Below are 23531 nucleotides of genomic sequence, written 5' to 3' on the forward strand. Positions count from 1 at the left end.
GGGCCCGGCTCCCGGCCCTCCGCCTGCCCGCCTGTCAGTCCTGCGGGCAGAGCACTGCCGGGCAGCGCCCTCGCGGCACCCCGCCCGCCAGCTTGAGTAGAGGCTGCAGGCTGCAGCTCCGAGCGCAGGAAGAAGGGGAGGGGAAGGCGGAGGAGCAAACAGGAGGAGGGGAGGAGTGTGCGCAAGGGAGGGAGGTGGGGGAGAGCGAGCGTGTGTCTATTTCTGGCTCGGGAGGGGGTGGTATTTGCTGCAGAGATCGAGGGGCGGATGAGTAGGGGGTCGCGGGTAGATAAAGGATCCCACCACTTTCTCTCCTGGCTTTCCACGCGGAGGCGGGACAGGTTCTCAGAGGGCACGGTAGTCTCCTGCCGCGCCCAGAGGGTGGGGTGCCGTGGAAAGGATCTGATGAGGAGATGTGGGACGCAGGGAAAAGGGACTGAGACTGGGCAGCTCGTGATGCGGGAGGAAAGGTGGGCTCGTGGGAGTCCGGGAGAGACGCTGGGAGACGGATGGGGGAGCAATGTATCCAGGTTGCTGGTTCCCCCGCCCCCACTCCAAAACGTTGCGGTTTCTCTCCTGGAAACTCCCGGTACCATCTTACTTCAGTTTCGGAGGTTCATGGCTGCCCTCCTGAGGTAGGGGATACTTCCTGAGGTAGGGCAAAGGGGATGGGACTGGTGTGGCTGGGGGGAGACAGGCTTAGAACTGACTGGGAGGGGGCTCAGGGCATGGAGGAAATGACCAGCTCTTGGGATCAGGAGATTAGATTCCCATTCTATTGGCCGCATGACCTTGTCAAAGTCATTGTACCCCTTTGGCTTGCTCTCTCCTCTTACAGTGATTATAATACCAGCTTAATGGGTAAAAGGACTTTGGGACTGTAAAGCGCTTTGTCAAACCTAGGAAATCAGTTGGAGGCTTAGGACGGGTCCTCTGCCAGGCTGATCTAAAGCGGTACTGCAGAGCAATTTAAGAAGACAACATTTTCCTAGCCCCTTTCCCCCCTCCCACCTGGGCACTGGGAAGAAAGATTGGGTGGAAGAGGTGGAGACCCAGTGATTTGCCTAGGGCTGCCCCTCAATAGAGGGCGACACTGCCCATTTTCCCATGGCTTCCCAAGTCAGGGCCAAGTTGCCTGAGCAAATGGTTCTCAGGCAAGAAAGTGAGGGCCAGGAGAAAGCAGAGGGGATGTCTCTGGAAACAAGCTTGTTCCAGGAGGGGCAGGCCCCAGATGGAGCCACACACTGAGGGCTGTAAAGCCCTAGGAACTTTTTTATTTTTAAGTTTATTCTTTTAGTAATCGCTACACCCAACTTGGGGCTTGAACTCACGACCCTGAGATCAAGACTTGCATACTCTTTCAACGGAGCCAGCCAGGCACCCCAAGAACTCTTTGCCAAAATGTGCTAGCCACCAGATTATCTGCCCACCCCATCCCCACCATCCCTCTAGCCTCCTGCCTGGCCTCTTAGAATCTAAAGAACCCTGTGCCTGAGTCTCATGGTTCACCCCCTCCTAGCACTAATCATCACAGCCTGCCTGGTGTGAGAGGTATTTGTGTACATGTCTGTCTCCCCCACGAGCACTGGAGCTTTCTGCGTGCAGAACTGTCTCTCACCACCTTGCATGGAGCATCTGTGTTCGTAAAGCGGATTTGGAGGCCTGAGTGCTATACACTGGCCTTGTACCCTGGATGACTCGTGAGTCCTGGTAGTGTCCCCAGGACTCAGCCTTCCATAAAACCAGGGCTGGACTGAGGTACCACAAACTCTGCAAGGACAGGGATCATAACCAAGAGGATGTGCTTAACCACAGTACCAAGAACATAGAGTTCTCGAGCAGAGGGGTGTTTGGTAAGAAGCATGGACACTTGGCTGGGCCTTGATTGATACAGAGAAAGATGGAGATTCTACCCTGAGAGAACTCAGTATCTAACAGGGGTTACAAAATAGACAATACAGATCTGGGAAAATAATCATCCTGACCCTGTGAAAAAGCAATGTCACATACACCAACACATTGATCACCAATAGGGAGACACAGGTCCTTGTATACTAATTACAGGAATGACAAGAGGAAGACCGACCCCTGGAGAGCAGGGACCCTGGCTGTCTCATTCACTGCTGTAACCCCAAAGTCCAGCACTTCCTTAGTAGGTGCTGCATACGTGTGAGCATAGCAGTAAGAGCCTACTGGCACGCAGGACAGGTGGAGGAGGTTGTGAAGGCTTCCTAGAATATTAAGCAGTATAAATAACTCAAGGGGTGAGACCAGGAGAGCAGGAAGCAGGAGGTTGTCCAGGCTCATGCCCTACAGCCTCAAAGGAGCTGAGAAAAGGGGCTGGGTGCAAAAATTTACCAGAAGGTCCAGAGGGCACATGGAGACTGGCATCAGAGTCTGTGTCTGGCGCTTTGGAAACTTGGCGGTGGAACCAAGGCTTGTGATTTCAGATCAGAAATGACAAGCAGTAAAGATCTGGTTAAAGGGACTTGAGCCGTATCATGCCAGAACTTGCCCCCGGCACAGAGAGTGCCCAAAGGAGGAGGCCAGTCCTGAAATTTTCTCTCTAGGCACACATGAGTTATTCATGCCTCTACTCAAGGAAGGGGCTGAGCCCAATCACTGATGCCAAATCTCTGGGTAATCATGCCCTTTCTTCCCCCTCCCACAGGCCCTTTAAGGAAACAGCAAATAATCGCTTTTAAAGTCTGCATCCTCACTCTGAGGTCATTCCCTAATTTGCAGGAAACACACCTAATTCACACAGGAACCTCACCTTTCCTAAAAATAGCAATGCGAGAATCTGGGGATTCTCGTTCTCAGATTTGCTAAGTTACAGTAGCTTTTGCTTGTTGTCTCTACATTCTTTCCCTGCATGTAAAATCATCCCCTCTTTAGCAAACCGGGAGAAAGTAACTGGTTGCCATCTGACCGAGAAAACATTATTTTTGCCATGGCCCATTCCACCCAGTGCGTACTGCTGTAGGCAAACATGACACACTCTCCCCGAGGTTCATGTAGCCTCTGTCTCTGGTAGGTTTGTAGGTTGGCTCTTGTCAAATTAATCTTCAGAACTGCTATGAAGCACTATTCCACCTGTTGCTTTGTCCACCTGAACGTCCTTGTCCCTGGATGCCCACGGCCCCTGATCTTCCTTTCTTCCAGTCATCTTCTACACTCAGTGGCTCCTGTGTTCCAGCCTGGTCCCAGCCTACTCTTTAGTCCTCTTTGTTCCTCTGTGCCTCCTCTCGAGGGACATCCTATGCCCCAAATCCCAAGTCCTTTCTTTTTCTTCAATAAACAGCTCCTGAAATTCTGCCTCCTTCAAGAAGAGAGGAAGCACCCTCCATGCTCATTTCATGAGTTAATTTAGTGCTAATCCCCTTGAGTGCTAGTCCTCTCTCCATCCACCCAGTACTACTCATTTTCCCACTGCCACTCTCTAAAGGATAGTGCCATGGCCATGTGGTGGCCTCTCTAAATAGTCATTTTGGCGTTAAGGGATGGACTTAGCTCAGGTCATGATTCACAGTTCACGTGTTCGAGCCCTACAATAGGCTCTGTACTGACAGCTCGGAGCCTGGATCCTACTTCGGATTCTGTGTCTCCCTCCCTCTCTGCCCCTCCCCAGTTCGTGCTCTTTCTGTCTCGCTCTCAAAAATAAATAAAATAGGGGTGCCTGGGTGGCTCAGTTGGTTGAGCATCTGACTTCGGCTCAGGTCATGATCTCACAGTTTATGGGTTCGAGCCTCATGCAGGGCTCTGTGCTGACTGCCAGCTCAGAGCCTGGAGCCTGTTTTGGATTATGTGTCTCCCTCTCTCTCTGACCCTCCCCTGCTCACGCTGTCTCTCTCAGAAGTAAATAAAGCATTAAATAAATAAAATATTTTTTAATTAAAAAAATAAATAGTTATCTTGGCATCTTGTAACTTTCAGACACTCCCTAATGCGACCTTTCCCTCTATTTGGTTCTTTTTTTGATTCCTTTCACATCCCCGGAGTTTCCCACCATCCTCTACTGCAGTGGGAGCCTCTGCTGCCGTGGCAACAACCATTCCAGCATCAGTCGATAAAGCCAATATCTGCAGAATGTTTCCTAGAGTGATTCCTAAAAAGAGAGGGACCTGCCCTGTCACACCATCCCCAAACACGCCCCGAGCCCCTCCCACTCTGCCATTTCCTCTTTCCCCAGCTGCTGAACAGAATAGGATGGGGATGGCCCAATGAGAGAGATCCTATGTGATGAGGGAGAGGCCTGGCTGGCCAGGAAGTGAGTACTGGTGATGTCAGTGCCCTGTGGAGGGCAACCGGATCCTGCCCAGTCTCCAAAGAGGAGGTGGGGAAAGAACCTGGTTTGGAATCCTGAAAGTCCCCAGTTACCAGCTCCCCAGAACCACTCGTCATCCCACTCCTCTATCTCCAAAGGCAATAGCAGTTTCTGTGATGGGGTGGGATGAGTGATTTGACCACATGTGTTGACCAAGAACTTAAAGCAATCTGGGGAATGAAGATATAGGCAGACAGCCAAGGAAAGGCTTGCTGTGTGATTTTACATTCTCACACCATGTGCCGGGAAACACATGCAATCCAGGTTGTCTGTGGGGGGTCTACTACCCATTGGATGGGGAGAGAGGAGAGAAGAAGGTAGAAAGAGAGCTTAGGCTGCCTCTACCCTGTTGACCTTGACAGGTGACCTTGGGAGAAGAGGGGATCTGAGGGAAGGGATAGTGGGCAGGTGAGTCTACACGTGGCTTCCCCAAGGGCTGAGTCAGAGCAGGGAAGAGGGAAGACTTTTCCTGATATCTGAGCTCATAGTCATGATCTGAAGAGCAAAGGCTAGGCACCTAGTCACATGGTTCTGCAAGCTTAGCCCACCCACCTGGGGCCAGGCCAACTGAGTGACAAGCACCCTCTTTAAGTCTGCCCTGCTCAGATCCTTAGGATGAGGTTGTTTTCATCACTTCCCTAGCAGATTCCAATGCCGATGTCTCTGTGGAAAGCCCTCCAGCATTGCTCCCCACCTCCTTCTGCCCTTTTTCTCTGCCATGTCATCCCCCTACGCTATTCCACCCATCAGTAGGGACTTCCTAGACGCTCCAGATGTGCACAAGGCCAGGCTGGGGGCTGCTAGAATAGCTGATGCTCAGCACAGTCTTGTCTGCATCCAGAGAACCAGCTCCTCATTGCTCACAGACACAAATGCCTGCCCTCATGGAACCCTGATTCTAACGGGAGACACAGACAATAGATTAGACAGAAATGTTAGCTACTGCGAAGTTCTTAGGAGTAAAACAAAGCATGAAGGGGAATATAAAATATCCAGGGGCAGGGGCTGAATTTTCGATATGGTGGCCAAAGAAGGCCTTAGTAAGAAGGGGACATCTGAGTGAAAATCAGAAGGAAGAGAAGGAGCAATTTCTATGGATATCTAGGGGAAGAAATTTCCAGGCAGAGGGAACAGCCCAAGCAAATGCCCTGTGGGGAGTGCACCTGGCCCATCAGAACAACTGCAGGGAGATTGCTGTGGCTGGAAAGGAAGGAGAGGGCAGTGACAGGTACTGAGGTCTGAGATGTAACTGGAAGCCAGTGTGTGGAGGGCCCTCTAGGTCATTATGAGGATGTGGCATTTTACTCTGAGTAGGATGAGAGCCACTGGCAGGTTTGGAGCAGAGGAGTGACATGACCTGGCTTCCCCCTCGAAAGGGTCACTTTGGCTGCTGTGCTGGGCTCACGGGCAGAAGCAGTCGCAATAACCGAGGTGAGAGAGGACAGTGGCTTGGAAGCGGGTGGCGACTTTGATGATGGTGGCAGGTGGTCAGACTCTGATCATATTTTGAAGCCGTTAGAATTTGCTGATAGACCAGAAGTGGGTGTGTGGGATTGATAAGAATTGAATATATCCCAAGGATTTTGGCCCAGACAATCCTAAGACTGGACTTTCCCATCAATCATGATAGGGAAGACTTTAGGAGGAGCTGGTTTTATTTTTTCATTTATTTTTTAAATGTTTTATTTATTTCTAGGAGAGAGACAGGGAGAAAGCGTGAGCAGGGGAGGGTCAGAGAGAGAGGGAGTCACAGACTGAAACAGGCTCCAGGCTCTGAGCTGGCAGTCAGCACAGAGCTCGACGCGGGGCTCGAACCCACAAAACGCGAGATCATGACCTAAGCGAAAGTCGGACGCTCAACCGACTAAGCCACCCAGGCGCCCTAGGAGGAGCTGGTTTTAGAGAAAGGACTGGAGTCTTCTGTTCCCCCTGGCCCTTCCTGAGGCCAAACGGGCCCTCTAGGATGACTTCTCTGACTCTCTCCACATAGTTCCCTTCAGCCCCTTTAAGAATTTCCTAACATCCAGAGCCAACATTTTTTATGCACTCATTTGCGTTTCCCAAGGATCCATCTTTGGTTGGTCTACTGATGATGAATTTTTTTTCAAAACCCAGCACAGCTCTTTGCACATAGTGGGCTCTCAGAAATAGCTAGTAAATGACGACTGATTAAGTGAATGAATGCGTGACTCAGAACAGATGTGTGGGGGATTGTAAACAGCAGTGACCTCTCAATACCCCGTGGCGAGAGACACTGCAGCTGGTGTGCTGGAATGGGAACCAGGCCCTGGGATGATGGCCCAGCAACATCTTTTCTTCCTTCTCTGCAGCCCTGGGCCACAGGGAGGCCAGCAGACCCTCTTTTTGCCCCTTCAAGGGAAGCCCCAGTTCTTCAGTGGAATGGCCTTGGGACATATCACAACTGAGACCCTCTCCTTCCTGATATCTCTATCTCTGCTCTACTTGGAGGCGTGGGGAGAGTTTTGCTATACGTCTGGGAGACAGAAGCAAGAGTAAACCAGGTGTTCCCAGAGCTTAGGCTTCCTGACACATGTGACAGTCCCAGCTGGAATCTGAGCTCCACCCTTCACTGTCATCTGCAGAAGAAAAGGGACCAATAGACGTGGTCCCACCCATCCAGGTGGTGGTCCAACCTGGATGTACCAGCTTACTCACACCTCCAAGGGCCTCATCCAGGAAGCCTTCCCAGATTGATCCAGTAGCTTCCTCCCAGCCCAGGCACTAGCTTTGCCAGGGCATTGGTAGTTATGCCATTCCTTCCTTCCTTCCTTCCTTCCTTCCTTCCTTCCTTCCTTCCTTCCTTCCTTCCTTCCTTCCATGTTTATTTCTGAAACTGAGACATAGAGCGTGAGTGGGGGAGGGACAGAGAGAGGGAGACACAGAATCCAAAGCAGGCCCCAGGCTCCGAGCTGTCAGCACAGAGCCCGACGTGGGGCTTGAACCCATGAACTGTGAGATCATAACCTGAGCCGAAGTGGGATGCTTAACCGACTGAGCCACCCAGGCACCCCAGTAGTTGTGCCATTTCTATGGATTCTGCAAGGCCCTGGCTCACCCTCTCTGTTCCCAGGAAGCTCTCTGAGCCCAAGGATTGGAAATTTTTCTTCTGGGCCACAAGGTCAGGAGTGTGAGCTGAGAAGAGACTTGCTCTTTGCCTGCCTGTTGGAGAAAATGAGGCTCAGCAAGCCAAAGGCTGGGAGTGGACCCAGGGATCACAGGCCTTAGTCTACCTTCTGGCCTGTCTCAGGGAGAGAGAGCTCCTAGGGCGGTAGAAATGCTGAGAGATTCTAAACTATAACCCACATGCCTCCGTGTTCACAGCAGCCTGGATGCCTCTCCCGCAAGCCTCTGTGCCAACAGGACGGGGACGCAGCAGGGATCAGCTTGCCTGTCCTGTTTAGTGGGAGGGGTAGAGAGCAGGCCTTGGGAAGTCACCTCTTATCATACAAGGAAACAAGACCTGAGCCTGAAGTGAGCCTGGCTGTAGGACAGGGCTCTCCAAGGCTGAAACCTGGTGGTATGGAGGCCAATGCAGACTCCACACTGGCTCTGCTGCCTGGTAACCTTGCCCTCTCATGCTCTCCCACTTGCCATCTAGTCCAGGCCTAATCCCACCCCTGCTCCCTGTAACCTTGACGCCCCCTGTACCTGAGGTCTGCATGGGAGTCTAGGAGTACAGCCACATGAAAACTGGCCCACAGAATCCTGGGAGTGGGGACAAGGACAAAGGATCAGGCCCGTGGTGATCTACAGCACCACCAGTCCCTTGAGAGTTCACCCTCATGACCTACATCCTGAGGTCCTGGTTACTTCTAGTGGACTTGGCAGTACCCAAAAGTCCAGGACCTCTGTGGAACTTCCTTATTCTGAAGTCGTGGGGGTCCCGATTCTCTTCTTGACTTGCTGTGTGGACTTTAGAGAACGTTTACATTCCCATGTAATGAAATGTGTTCTCACTGGTCATGTAAGAAATTAGGTGGAAGCACAGGTGGAGAATCTCTATTCCCCTTGCTTATGGCCTGATAGCAGGGAAAGGCGGAAGGAGAACACCCAAGCTAGAGTACTGTGCAATTGCACTCATTTAATTTTTTTTAATGTTTATTTATTTTTGAGAGAGAGAGAGAGGAGAGGGGAGAGAGAGGTGGGGCAGAGAGAGAGGGAGACACGAAATCTGAAGCAGGCTCCAGGCTCTGAACTAGCTGTCAGCACAGAGCCGGATGCAGGGCTCGAACTCATGACATGTGAGATCATGACCTGAGCTGAAGTCGGAGGTTTAACTGACTGAGCCACCCAAGTACCCCTAAAATTGCATTCATGTAAAATTAGATCCCTGTGCTCCTCGAGCTAATAAAGAGACCAGGATAAGAAGTCTTAGATGCTTCCCACATGTGTTTGGCTTGTATGTTGCCATGGCAACTGTCCCGTACACATCCGTTGGTTTGTTCATTGCACATTGGGCTCCAGATGAGCTCTGCAAGACCCAGGTACATTGCCCTTCGACCAGATCAGTTGTCATGGCAACTGCAGGACTGTGAGGGGGAACGCCAGGCAGGCGAAGAGGGGGGTAGACTGTGTGCGCGCAGCTGTGCCCATGTGTTGGCTGGAGACACACGAATTGCCTGTGGGCGTGTATCCTGTTATGTGGGCAAACCTAGAATCAAATCTGACCTGCCCGTGCACTGTAGATTGTTTTAAGGTCGTTGAATCACAACGCTAAGTGGAACCTCAAAGATCATTTACTCAACATTCTGCGTTAGAGCAGAATTGATCCATTTGTAATTAATCCTATTACCTCACTGTGGGCCAAGGAAACCCAAAAAACTGATGAGGAAACACTTAAGATCCAAACCCGAGGTTGTCTGGCCAACGCTAGGATGATATCACTATCAAAGGTCAGAACATCTTAATCTGTGTTCAAACCAGATTCAGAAGGTCCATAAAACCAACCATCGAATATAAGTTTTGTGTTGTAAATATGTCCATTTGTCTGGACATATCATAATGCTAACCAGGTTCTGAAAGAGGTCCTTGATGTCACAAAGTTAAAAAAAACAACTGTAAGAGTAGGGAGAAACCTTGACCCACCTGACCCGGAACCAACTGGAAAATGTTCTCACTACCTTGGAAAGACAGACGCTCCTTTACGTGCTCTCAGTTGACACCTCTGTGCTTTATCAGAGTTTTTGTTAGGTTTTTAAACGAGACATTAAATTTAACCAAGGAATGCCACGGATTCATATTTCATTGAATTTTAATAGAATAATCACTGGCAATTACTTAGCATATAAAAATGGCTCTGCAAACGTTAAGAATATTCATTGGTGTGATGGGTGGGAGTTTCAAGGCATGATGAAAACTGTGCCTTTCACACAGCCTGATTTCATCACAAGGAGCTTAACCACCACTGTGCTTCTTGCTGCCTCCATGGAAACCCAGATACTCAAGCAGGAAGGATGCCCTGAGCTCCTTGGGTCAAGCTCCTACCCCTGTGCCAGTCTTTATGCGAACACGAGGGGTGCTCTCCCCTTGCCTCTAATGGGGCTGAGCTCTCCTCCAGCTCGGAAGTTCTTACCTATGTGACCTCGATCATTCTCACCACACTTATTTCCTTCTCTAGCCCTCTGTGGACGTGGAATGAGTTTTCTTGAGAGAAGGGAAGGCTGAGACTAACCCTTTCTCTGTCCTGTCCCTCTCCCCCTAAAGGACTTGGATGACCCCATACTTGCTGACCTTCCCTCTGCCCTGACCCTTTAATTATCTTCTGCTCTCTCTGAAGCACAGGACTCCCACAACCCGGGAACCACACACAGGAAGGCGGGTTTTTGATTCCTTCCGCCTCTTAAAGGACTCAGGACGAGGAATATTATGACTGGGGGTAATTCTCAGCACTTAATCTTCCCGTTATTGTGTCTGTGTCGCCTCACTCTCTTCAACTGCCTCTCCCCAGAGCTCCTTCCGTGTAAGCCTGCTGGGCAGCCTTATTGTGGGGGGGAAGTCTCTCAGTAGGGGACCCTAATCCTCTTATCAAGGGGATGGGGAGGAGTAGGGGTGGGGAGAGGAGGGAGAGGGCGGAACGCTGTGTTCCCTTTCTGTCCATTCAGTGGTGCCAGAGGGAGGGACTAAAGCCCTGGGCCTTCCCGGGGAGACCCTGTTTCTGGGAAGTTGTAAGATTGGCCAGCCTTTGCCTAAAGGGGTGGGACAAAGACCGGGCAAGCTAAGTCTTTAAGGCAACACTGAAGTGGGGTCTCTCTAGATTGGTCATGGAAGTTTCTATCCATTGGTTCAAAGAAGGGCTGTGGTGAAAGTTTAGCAAATAGTTCAGGTTCCTTCCTCCTCCCAGAGCTGAAATTTCTAGCAGCTCCACGGCAACTTGGATAACACTCTCAAGTCCTTATGGGGTAGTTGGATCTGGAGAGATTCTTGTCACCAGGCCGACTTCCTCCCAGTAAGTACCCTTATCCTCAGGACCTCCCTGTGGCCCACAAGCACATGGAGAGCTAACAAATGGCCAGAAAGTCCCAGGAAGGACTAGAGCAGTTCATCTCAGTCGGGAGAGTTGAATCTCCAGAAACCTGCCAGGAGGAAGCTGAGTCTAGGTCAGACAGGAATGGGGGTATAGGGGTAATTCTCTAGGAGAACCACGGAGGAAAGTTTACCCCCTTCCTCTTCTATTTGACTTTTCCCGCATTGAAGATTTGGGGTGAAGCAGGGTGGCTCACAGACTGTTGCTGTTTATATTCTCAGGGGGTGTCATGAAGCCAGAGATCTGGCCTGGCTTCTCTGGGATGTCTTTGGGATGGATGGGAGACATATTCCAGAGTTGTGGCTTCTCCAGGGCCATCATGCAGTTCATATACAGCTGCCCAGGCTGTACAGTGCACCATTCGAGACTGCTACATAAGCTTCACAGGGCAGAGGTCTTTGCCTGTTTTGTCCATGGATGGACCCCCAGTGTCTAGAGCAGTGCCTGGCACATCGTTAGTGCTTAATAAAAATTTGGTGAATGGATATGAATTTCCTCTGGAGTTGGGTGGCACAAAGGCCTGGGTTTTCTTGAGTGGAACAGGGAGCTGGAAAGCCAGGCCTTGTCAACCCCATGTATTGTTTTTTGAGTATTCAGGTCATGTAGAACCACTCATATACCTTCTAGAATGGGAGCAGTCTCCCACTCTACCTCCCACTGGGAGGTAGCAGTGGTGGGGGTGGGGTCCAGGCCGCCCAGCCTCCACTATTTTTGACACTCCATTAAAATTGCTCCCACTGGGTCAGATTCACTGCTTGGAGCTTAATCCTGTTCCCAGCGAAACGCTGTCTTAAGGAGTCACTCAGCCTCCTCCCTCCCCCTTCCTCTTCCTAAGAAATAGAATCCAGATCCCTCTAGTTTCTATTTCAAACCCCTCCAGCAGGGCACCTCAGATGACCTCACTTCTCTGGCCTCTTCCTTCAGAGGTCTCTCCCACAGCCAGGCTCTGCCCTGCTGGCCATCCCATGGCCTCTCTCAGCCTCCCTGGGCACCTCAGGACTTGGGACATGTTCTCCTCCAGCAAGGTCATGGCTAAGAGCATGCCCTCTGAAATCTAGCTCCCTGGGTTCCAATCCCGGTCCGACCACCCTGGGCATGTCACATAGCCTTTCCTCATCTGTAAAGTGGGCATGTTAATAACAACACTCCACTCAGTAACAAACACTACCGAATGTGCATGAAGCAGTTACTGTGTGCTGGGTGCTCTTCTAAGCACTGTGCTTACACTGGTGTATTCACTCCTCATGAAACCCTAAGAAGAAGATACTATCATCATCATGGAAGCACAGAGTAATTAAATAACTTACCCAAAGCTGCACGGCTAGCAAGTGGTAAAGCAGGGATACAAAGCTAGGAAGTCATGCCAGGTCTCATACAGTTTTTAGACAGATTGAAGGTGCTGGGGCACCTGGGTGGCTCAGTCCGTGAAGCACCCAACTCTTGATTTCGTCTCAGTCATAATCTCATGGTTTGTGAATTTGAGCCCCGCATCAGGCTCTGCACTGACAATGCAGAGCCTGCTTGGAATTATCTCTCTCCCTCTCTCTTTCTCAAAATAAATAAACTTAGAGGTGCCTGGGTGGCTCAGACAGTTAAGCGTCCGACTTCGGCTCAGGTCATGATCTCACGGTTTGTGGGTTCGAGCCCCGCATCGGGCTCTGTGCTGACAGCTAGCTCAGAGCCTGGAGCCTGCTTCAGATTCTGTGTCTTCTCTCTCTGACCCTCCCCTGCTCACACTGTCTCTCTCTCTTTCCCAGAAATAAATAAAACATTAAAAATAAATAAATAAATAAATAAATAAACTAAAAAAAATAAAAAGAAGGATTGAACGTGCTTATTGGCAGTGCCTGATTCAGAGAAAACCATAGCAAGTGTTAGCCACTGCTACCCGGTATTATTATTACCTCCCTTCCCAGCTCCTAGAAATCTATTCAGTCCCAGAAGGCTGCCCTGTTTATCCAAGCAGGGTCTCCAGAGACCCTCGAACTCCCGAGCCTCCTCTGGCCTACAGCAGCACGGAGCCGCCTGAGTCCTGACAACATAGCTAACACCATCTGCCCCTGAACTTGGTCTGTGTTTTCTAGTCAATTGTCTGCACGTCCTCTCTCCACGGATGGCTGGGACATCAGGCTTAGCTTAGTCCGCAAGTCCCCAGAGGGCAGGGAACATGGCGGTGTGAACACAGCATGAAATGACACAGGTTTGGGATGAAAGAGAAGCCAGTGACATCCTGGGGCTTGCTCACACTGAGGGTATGTCAGTAGGACTATGGCTCGCCGACCCCATTTCCTTCCCCACCATTTGGCAGAGGTTAAGGGAGAATGAGTCGAGCTTGAACAGTGCGCAACTGACACGGAGAGTAGGCTGGGAGCAGGAAGGCAAGGGAGTAACACTGGGAGAGCATGGCTTTTTGACAGGCCTGGATTCAAATCCTGGCACAGGCCCCTGGCTCTGCGTCCTCAGATGAGTTATTTCATGTAACCTCTCTGGGGTGGAATTTCCACATCTATAACACAGAACAATAGTACCACCTACAAAGGGCTGAGTAAGGTGCTTATTAAGGACTTTCTGTGTGCTCTACACATAGCGGGTGCTCAATAAATGGTAGGCATTGTTACCATTTGGTCATTTTAGTGTTCAGGACATTGGAAGTCAGGGGTCCTCACTTCATTCACCTGCTAACTAACCAGGCAGTCTTGAACAAGTCTGTTTCCTTCTGAACTTCATCTCTCTCCACTGAAAATGAGGCCATATCTGGGTGATATATAAAGTTCATTGGAGCTCTGACTTCCTGTGTTCTTTGATTCCAAGTCATTTGTAGCCTGGGGTACTTGGATTTGGCCTGACGCTCCCAGAAGAGCCTAGGGGGCCCGCACCCAGAACAAATTCCTCTCCCAGAGTACAGTGACCAGACCTCTCTCTCCCCTGCCGTGGTGGAGGGCACACCAGGTTTGCAAGTTTTCTCAGAAGGGGACTCTCTCTCCATTCCCAAATCCACATGAAAACATGATAAACGTAATTATGGCTTAAAGATGGAGTCAGCTCAACAAGGGAGAGGAAAGAAGGAGAAAAGCAAAACAACCCCAGCATGAGGCCGAACGCTACGCTGCCCCTCCTACTCTATATATATCGACGCTTGTGTGAGAAGCAAGGCTGGGAGGAGGCTCTGGCTTGTTCCCCAATGACACATGCTATGATGAGAGAAGATCCCTTCATTATGTGTCCACTTAGTGCTCATTCAAATGTGCCACAAAGTGGAAGTAATTAAGGAATCTGTGTCAACCTTGGGGCAACCTTTCCTGGTCCTCCTGCACACGGCCTCACACGTGTGGGCACACAGAAATGTCAGCACTGGCTTCCCTTGGCTTTCCAAATTAAGATCTGATGGTGGCCTATGCAGTACTTTTGCACTGAGTGTTAGCAGATGGCCCTGACCAGCACAGCCAGGCGAACCAGGAGCGGGTTAGGGCGCACACACCCACGTCCACGGGCTAGGCCATAGGGAGGCCAACCCCAATACCGCTGTTGGGTACCAAGTCATCATGGGAAAGTCTCTTCCTGTTCTCCAGAGCTTATTCCACCTCGTTTGGATTTTATTCCCAGGAAGAGTAAGTAAGAAAGTAGTACAAGGCTAAGAAAGGTCTTACTCTTCCTGCTCTCCTCAAGGCTTCTGTCCCCGCCATGCCTGGATCCTAGACAGGACCATATTGGGAAGAGAGCAGAGAAAGGCTGCTCGCTCCTCCTCAGCCCGAAAGAAATAGGCCCGCAGAGGGTAAACAATTCCACGACCACTGACTTTGGATTCCTTCCTCACTCACTCAATTCACCATTTCACCAACACCGATCAGCAGGCCCTGTGCTACGTCATGGGGAACAATAGGAGTTCACAAATAAAAAGGCAGGATATCTGGGCTACAAGAGAAAGCAGACCTGCCCCTTGTCATCTGCAAGTCGATACAGGAATCACATGATCGATAACTGTGAAATAACTGTGCTGGGTTCTGTGAATGACCCAATATAGGATATGGTACTCTATTCTGCAAGGCACCCAAGTATCCTACAAATGGTGGGGGGAGTGGCATAACCCCAGTGTCCTCATGCTTCAGGGCCTCATCAGGGCAGAACTGACTGGGCTGTCCTATCAACTCCTACAAGGGCAGGTCACTGGGTCACTGGGGATGCCAACAGATTCTGTGGGTCAGGCCCACTAGAATGAATCTCTAGACCATGAACTCCTTGAAAACAGGTCAAAGTCTTATTCATCTTTATATATATATATGTGTGTGTGTGTATATATACATATATATACGTATATGCCATTTTTAATTTTTTATTTATTAAAGAAAATAGGCTCCATGCCCAATGTAGGGCTTGAACTCATGATCCCAAGACCAAGATTCACTTGCTCTACTGACTGAACCAGCCAGATGCCCCTTATTCATCTTTTGCCTTCAGGTTGAGCACAGTGTTGGGCACAAGACAGACACTCACTGATGGTTTGTTGATTGAATAAAAGGAGAAATGAATGAATGAGTCACCACATGCTCTAAGTGAAGTTCAAAGGTAGGGGAGCAGGGCATAAAAAGGAAGCCTTCTATTGTCTCTCTTCTCAATCTCTTTTTTCTTCAAGAAAGAGACTTGAGTACAGACTCCCCTACAGAGCACAGGCAGACCCCAAATCTTTCCCTCCATCCAACCCTTCCAAGAGCTTGGTGTCACCAAGCTTGGCCAAGATGGGTCACCATGATGGCCAGCTAGTGCCAGAGCAGAGGCAGTGCAGTGAACCTTGTCCCTCTACTCAAGGAGCCTTGGAGGAGGCAAGGGTTTCTTGTCACCTCCGGAGGCTCACTGGCACCCCACCCCACAGAGGAACCCAACCTGGGATCTATCAGCACGTTCAGAGCTAGCTGGTGAGGATGGTCTTCTGGCTGACAAGCCTGGGGAACTCCTGAAGCCAGTCTGTAGCAGACGCTAAAAGTAAAAGTCCTCTCACCAACTCATCAGATATTAATTAGGAACGAGTGCCTGGTTAGGTGGAGATCATTAGCCTCCAACAATGTGGCATACACATAAGGAAGCCATTACACTAACAAAACTGCAAATGTAAAAATAGAGCTCCACATAGTTTCCTGGTTACCACATTCTAATTCTGATGGTTTTTCAGTGCCAGTGAAATTGGTTTCCTTTGTCCCCTGCCATGGCCTGGCTCCTCTGAGTGTGTACTTGTTGCAGGAGGCAATGGCTTACTTTCTAGATGCCCAGTCTTTACCCCCATAAGCCCCTACAAGTCTTGCCATAGAGTGCATGTTGCAGCCCTGTTTTCAGGGTCACAATGGTCCCAAGACCGCAGTTGGGGCCCAGGCCGGCAGAAGCCTCAAAAGGGCCCAGCCCCCAGCCAAGAGGAACAGCCAACCACCTTCCTACAGGGGACAAAGGCAGAAATGGCGTGTCCAATGACATCAGGGCAGGCGGCCCCAGCTTTGCCCACCAGAGCAAAACACCGAGACGGAGCTAAGACAAACTCTCTGGGCAATCTCAGGTTTGTCAAAAGCAAGTTCATTCTCTTCCTGGGGCAACCAAAGGATAGGCAGAGCCGGGGCCTGGCAGGGTGGAGTCTTGCATATCTCTCTCGTGCGCACCACAGTCATCCTCTAGGGATTTCTTAAATGTTGCAAGAAACTCAACACACACACCTGAATGCTGCCAAGAGTTTAAATTCTGACCAGTGTAATGCCTGACCTATGGCACACAGGCACTCACCCAGCCGTTCATTCAGAGACACCTGCTGAGCACGCGCTGTGGGCCAGAGGCCGGAGTGGGGATGCACCTGGGGGCAAGCAGTGTGTCGGCTCCTACAGAATATCCCTGTATTCGAGTTTCAGGGGTCTTCTTGGTAGGTCTCACATTCTGGCTCCTGAGGTTCCATGACCAGTACCACATGCCTCGGGTGAAATGCTGTGACAATAGGGTGCCACAGGAAAGGTGACACGTGTGGGAGCGGCCTGTGAAAAGTGGCCCTGGGAGGGGAAGCCGTCGTCAGGCAGCTAGCCAAATGGCTCTGGACACCATCGCTGGCTCCCAGGGCACCTTCACTGTTCATCTGGGCTTTGCCTGGAACCTGGCTCTGGATTCTCAATCTCCCAGCTTGTCACTTTTTTGTCATGCCCTCGGTGGCTCCCGAGATTGGCCCCTGGATAAACGGGGCACCCACTGGCTGCTTTCTAAGCCTGACTCTGAGGTGCTCCTTGATTTGATGGACCAACCCTGGGTTGAGTCAAGCATGGCTAAACCTCAAAGTGCAATTCACAGGTTGATGTCTCGTTGTTAAGAGAGGGACCTGAGTAGCAAAGTCACTTCCTCCACATGGGCAGTGGGGAGACTTCTAGTTCAGTGGCCTCCCCACTCCCAAGAGGAAGTCGTTCCCCAAGGTCACTTACCTGTGCAGGAGAAGCTCTCCTCAGTCCCACCAGGGGGGCCAGAGTAGCCATCAAGGGTCCAGCTAGCCTGGGGGAGGGGGCCAGGTTCCTGGTCTGTCTGAAGCCTGTGGGACAGAGAAGGGACGGTCACTCATAGCAGAGGTTGTCCTGGCCTTGAAGTATCTCCGAGGAGCTAAGGAAATCCCCTTGGAGCTCGGTTCTCCCCTTCTGCTGTGCTCTGCACCCCTGTGGGGTGGACCCTCCCCGGCAGGCACGCACCCATGTGTGTGCTCCAGCACACAGTAGGCCTTGGGCAAATGTAGGCCAGAGGTAGGGGCTCTGGAGGGAACTCCAGAGGGCACAGGGATGCCTGATGCCAGTCAGCCTTTGGTGTTCCACCCATTCCCAGGAACACAAATCACCCACAGGGCAGGGGAAACCCACAGCAACTCCAGCCCTTGGGTCCTTCGTCCTGCTGCCATCCCTGCCCTCAGGCCATGCCTGTGTCACAACCATGTTCACACACGGAGGGAAGAGTTCCCTCTGAAGCTAAGGTCACTGACTCCTTATGAGAGCATAGAGGGCACACGGGCCTCCTTCGGCTTGCTCACAGTCCAGGCAGTGAGGAGGTCAGGGAAGAAGGAGGGGTAGGCTCAGCCGAGGTCACAACGACTCCCAGGAGAAGTCCATGCTGGGCCCGTGTGGCAGCAGGAAGGAAGGGTGAGGTCTCCGGGCACCAGCTCCCAAGTGCACACAGACTTCTGAGCACAACCCCAACCGTACAATCGCTCCCAGGAACAAAGGCTGTGGGAGCTTTTATTATAGGCAATTACCCCGGGCTCTCAGAGCTGGCCCGCCCACCCGTCCGCCCGCTGTCTCCAGCTAAATGGACCCTTTGGCAGCTTGGCAGGAGGGGGAGGGGAGAGCTGTACAGGCGGGAGGGGAAGTTGATGGCTGGTCCTGGGGACAGAGGCTGGGCCAGGGGACCCTGTGAGTCTCCAGTGCGACTGAGATTTTGTCTTCCTCTCTCTAGTTTTTCCTTTTTTCAACCCAGATGGCTGGAACTCTGGGCTCATCTCTGTTGTTACTTCGCTGTGTAATGCAGAGCAAATCTCTTCTCCTCTCTGGGTCCCACTTCCATCATGGGACAGAAGAGATGAACTCCAAGGCCCACATCGGTCTGACAGTCCAGGGTTGAGTGAGGTGTTTGCTGCTCCTGGATGGCTCTTTCTAAGCCATGCAGGCAGTGTTGAGCTCTTGCGTGTTTTGCAGGCCCCTGAGCTGGGTGCTTGCAATAGAGCTTGGTGGGGTGTACTCTGAGAAAGCAGGAGACCTCATCTTGCCTGGGGACTGCTCACTATGATGGGGTCATTCACCATGTACTACTGTCAATTCAATGTCAGCCTGATGTTTGAGTATTATGGGGACAAAGGAAACCTGGAGTTGGTTGGTTTCCTGGAAGAAATGAGTATAGATCTGGGTTTTTAAAGGAATGCAACACACTGGTGAGAAAGTAATAGGACATTCTACTGGGGAAAGGGAATTCCAAACAATGTATATATGTTTCACTGAATAGCATCATATATATAAGAGCTAAGCATTGCCTGACCCAGAGCAGGTAGGCAAAAACTAGCGTTGGAAACACAAATAGTTTGGGGCGCTGGGGTGGCTCAGTAGGTTAAGCGTCCGACTTTGGCTCAGGTCATGATCTCACGGTTCACGAGTTTGAGTTCTGCATCGGATTCTGTGCTGACAGCTCCGAGCCTGGGGCCTGCTTCAGATTCTGTGTCTCCCCTTTCTCTCTGCCCTCTCGCACTCACTCTCTCTCTCCCTCTCTCAAATAAGTAAACATTAAAAAAAAAAAAAGAAATACAAATAGTTTGCTCTCGCGCTTGTTAGTGCCGTAATTAAGCTGCAAGAGTGAGTGAGTGTGCAACTGGCCCCAGAACACTGAGGAAGTCAGCCTCTATCGCTCTAACCTCAGTTGATTTTACACTTTCCTCTCTGCCTACCTCTCCCACCCCAATCTCATCCCAGGAACCCCATGTCTCTTCTCACTTTCCAGCCTGAATGGGCAGTTTCATCTATGCTAGAAGTTGGTTAGAGGTTGAACCAGAGAGAAGAAAACCAATAACCCTATCCTGACACCATTGACTGTACCCTCCTAACTGAAATCTGACCAAAGGCCAGCCTGAGGAGGGAAGAAGAGAACAGTCAGAAAAAGAAAACAGTTGGCAGTTGGAAAAAGGCAGCAATTGGGTGGTGAAACTGTAGGGGGCTCTTTTCCAGGAGAGCAGAGGAGAAGGAGGTTGAAGACCTGAGGGAACCACAAATATGAGCCCAAAGGATCTGGAGAGCAGACTGAGAGGCATTTATGCCTATTCTGGGTCCAGCGAGCAGGGGCAACCAGAGGGAGGCTGTGACAGGTCAGAGAAGAGGCGGGAGGTACACCTCATTGGGAAGGACCCCACTCAAACCCTAGGAAAGAGATAGTAATGGGCAAAGAATAAGAGGGTTGATGGATTTGTGCCCTGGAGAAGCAGGTCAGGCAGGACAGGCTGGAGATGGGGCAGGAAGGAAGATAACCTCTGCTTCTGTGATCATCTGGAGCTTTGCAGAAGGCCAAGCTGCCAGGGTGTGGGCAGGAGATTTCCACGAAAACAGGAGATCTGTGTGACTTCTAGGGAGCAGAGGGCACCCCCTTGGCTATGAAACTTGCAAAGGTAGCCCCAGCCTAGCTCCAGGCTGCAGGGCGTACGGGGCTCCCACCAGTCTGCCCCGCAGCACATAGGGGTGCCTTCATCCTAATCCTTCCTTGCCCGAACCATGACCCTCCCTGCACCCCTGATCCAGGGCCTGAAATAGGCAGGGTGTAGGAGGGAGCATGGTAAAGAACCACGCCCTCCCTGGGGCGGGTACAACACATTTCCATTTCTCTTTCAAATGCAAACATGCAATAAATGTTTGGATATGTGCTGCCAACGCAAGTACAACATGCAAGAAAATGTTGCACTGAAATGTTCCAAGGTAGAAGTTCTGGCCCTTTTGAAAAATGTCAGAATCTAAATCTGCCAGGGGACTTGTAGGGTAGGTAATGTAAAATCTTAAACAATTTAATGCCTAGACACTTTTCCCAAAGATTGAATTCAAAATGAAGGAAATCAGGTAGGGGAAGAAAGTCAAAGAGTCACGAGGGAAACACTGTACTAATTGGGAAAAGGCCATTCGGAGGAAGGTCTGCCCTGCATTTGTGTTTCCTTGAGTTCTTGCATCAGTGGGAGAATCTTCATGAAGGTCACAAGGGACAGACATGAGGAGCTCCTCAGGAAAAGCAGCACAGGCGCGCTGTGTGGGCAGCCCTTCAGGCAGAAGAGATGCTCGAGAGGCAAGGATCACCCTAGTAAAAACGTCCTTTGATCCTGCAGTCAGCTAGAATGCCTGTCATGACGGGAAGCTCACTGCCTTAACAGTAATTTGTAAACCTCTTCAGTGGCTGGAACGTTCTTCCTACTCCCCTTCCAATCTGTCTCAAACTGACTTCCAACCACCACGATGCTGACTTAGTGCTTTGGAACTGTACCAAGTGAATCTAAGTCATCTTACGACATGACAGCTCTTCAAATATTTGAGAACAGCTCTCAGAGCCTCTCTCTAAGCCTTCCTTTTCCAAAGTAAACTGCCTCGGTTCCTTTTAGCAATCTTCTCATGCCTTTTTCAGATCCTGCACCAACCTGTTTGTCTTTCTCGAAATGTGTTTTTGTGCATCAGTGTCCTTTTAAAATGTGGTGTCCCAAACTGAGTGATACTGTACAAGAGGCCTGACCACATGGTTAACGGAGTAGGAATATTGGCTTCCTTGTGCTGGACACTGGACACTTACTGCTGAGGTGTGAGAGTGCCCGGAACGTTTCAGAGACCAAGTCACACTGTTGGCTCCTAACAGAAGTTAAAGCTCCTTAGGTTCCCCACACCCCCCCCTCCAGACACACTGTCGCCACAGAGACTCCCTGTGTCCCAGAAATGGTGTACAAATTTTTCTAAACCCCAAATGGAAGTGGGTTTCTCCTCACACTAGTACAGAGAGAAAACCCAGGAGGTCAGGTTAGCCAGGGAAGGACTGAATTTACATTTGAGTCTCTCTAATCCATGTGACACTTAGTAATTAAAATTTGGTTTTCTTAATGTGGCCATTTTAGTAAAGTATTTTTATGAAAACAGCATATGTACTAAGGACACCTGGGTGGCTCTGTTGGTTAAGCCACCAACTCTTGGTTTCAACTCAGGTCATGATCTCACAGTCATGGGTTTGAGCCCTGCATCAGGCTCTGTGCTGACAGTGTGGAACCTGCTTGGGATTCTCTCTCTCTGCCCTTCCCCCACTCTCTCTCTCTCTCTCTCTCAAAATAAATAAACATTTTTTTAAAAAAAGGAACAAAAAAAGCATATGTACTTGATGGACGTGTTATCCTATGCACTCAACTCGCCATGTCTGAAGAAAACTAGAGACTAGTTTGTTGACCATGTTGTTATGAATGGTGGCTGGGTCACCACCCAAGGTGGTAACCCCTGTCTGACCATTTAGGAAACAATACTGATTGTCCTTGGTAGGCCAGCCACGAGGTAAACAGTTACGCATAAAGAAATAAGGTAAGTGGAGAGAAAGGGTGAATGACAGACAGACAGATACAGACTACTAAGGACTTTAAGTGCCATGGACTGAAGGCACCATGCCCATGACAATGCAGTTAGTCTAACTCTCAGTGGTGGCAAATGTCCCAGATGAGTTGGATGATACTGACCTACCTACCTGCACCTCTAGCTGCTTAAGCTTCTATAACACCTTAATCTACTGTCTCAGAGCCCAGGGGAAATGGACATTTTGGGGGTACTCTCTTATGACCCTGTTTGTTATGGAGTCCCCAGAGTTGAATCCTCTGGCAAAAACCAGATCTTAGATCCTGGTCCACCTTTTACGTCCCCAATCCTGTCTCGGCTCTCCCAACTCCTTACCTCACTTCTTCTTCTATACTCCAGGCCTCCCCCACTCCCAGGTCTCCACCAGCTACTCATCACCTAGACCTTCTCCCCTCTGGACTTGCCACTGGGTCCCAGCTCCACGCCTCCCTCCCTTCCTCCCCACCTGCCCCCAACCCCAGCTCACCTGTACTGGAAGGGGGCTACTGTAGCTGTGACTGGCTGACTCTGCTGATGGACCGAGGCGAAGCTGATAGCCCCTGGGGTGGGAGAGGGGCGCTTGCTCTGCACAGGGCTGCACACCGGGGAAGAGGCCCCTGACACTGCCCCGGCATCAGGCTCCGAAGACTTCGAGACCCCTGAACTTTTGTAGTTTGTATCTCTTTGATCCTTTCCTGGGTAGTTAGGAGGTTTTCGGCCTTCAGGAGCCCCTGGTATTTGAGTTTCTCCACGAGAGCTCATTTGGGGTGGGCTCCTGCCCCGGGACTGGCGGACCGGAATCCCTTCCTGAGCCACCTTCTTCTTTCCCTGGGTGCCTTGTGCCTCCCCAATTCTTCTGGACCCAGCCCGGCTGGAGAGGGCAGCTTTTGGGGTTGCCCTGGGGCTGCTCCATGGGGAGCTGGAAAGGCCTTCACTACCCTCAGCTGACTCTCTCCCTGCCCCAGAAGCCTTGGGGGAGCCTCTCCCCCGCGAGGTCTTAGGAGAGGAGCTTCTGGAAGGGCCTCCTGCTCGCCCCAGTCTCGGGGAGGCCGAACGCTGGGGGCTCAGGGCCAGGCCGGCCTGGCGTGGCCGCAGCTGGGGAGAGGCACCCGGTGTATGAATCCTGGTCTGAGAAGCAGCTCGAGGCACCGGGATGGAGGAGGCATAGTGGGGCCGGCTGGCCGAGTTCACATTGGCTGTCCCATTCATGGTTGGCAAGGTGGCAATGAGGACTACGGTCCTGCAGAGAGAGGAGAGAAAAGAAGATCATTAGGCACCATCTCGAGCTTCTGTCCCTGAGGGTATAAAGATGATGATGGGGTCAGGGGAGGAGGTATCAGTGTTCAGGCTGGACACTGGAATCCCTGGCTTCACATTCTGACTCGGTCAGTGCCTGCCTGCCTGACTTCGGACAAACCCCTTTACCTCTCTTTGAAATGCTGCTGTGAGGCTCCTATGCAGACACATAGGTGAAAGTGCTTTGTGAACTATAGTGCTCTGTACAAACGGAGTTAATTTTACTTTCCCTGCCTCTGTTGGCCTCTACTGATAGGGAATAGACTCTCCTTCT

The 23531-nt window shown here is 50.9% G+C and overlaps 1 protein-coding gene across 2 annotated transcripts in view; it reads right to left on the reverse strand.

Annotated features, from left to right (window-relative positions):
• Window positions 1-23199, reverse strand: part of NAV1 (neuron navigator 1) — a 183949-nt gene extending 160750 nt beyond the window's left edge. For both annotated transcript variants that reach the window (XM_077772096.1, XM_077772094.1), the window contains exons 1-2: window positions 22449-23199; window positions 17309-17412 (exon numbers count right to left, since the gene is read on the reverse strand). In XM_077772096.1, the coding sequence (XP_077628222.1) occupies window positions 17309-17412; window positions 22449-23170 (826 nt within the window). In that variant the 5' untranslated portion in view covers window positions 23171-23199. The remainder of the gene's footprint in view (window positions 1-17308; window positions 17413-22448) is intronic.
• Between the last annotated feature and the right edge of the window lie 332 nt (window positions 23200-23531).

Source organism: Crocuta crocuta, unplaced genomic scaffold, assembly GCF_008692635.1.
Source record: "Crocuta crocuta isolate KB4526 unplaced genomic scaffold, BGI_CrCroc_1.0 scaffold318, whole genome shotgun sequence".
NCBI lineage: Eukaryota > Metazoa > Chordata > Mammalia > Carnivora > Hyaenidae > Crocuta > Crocuta crocuta.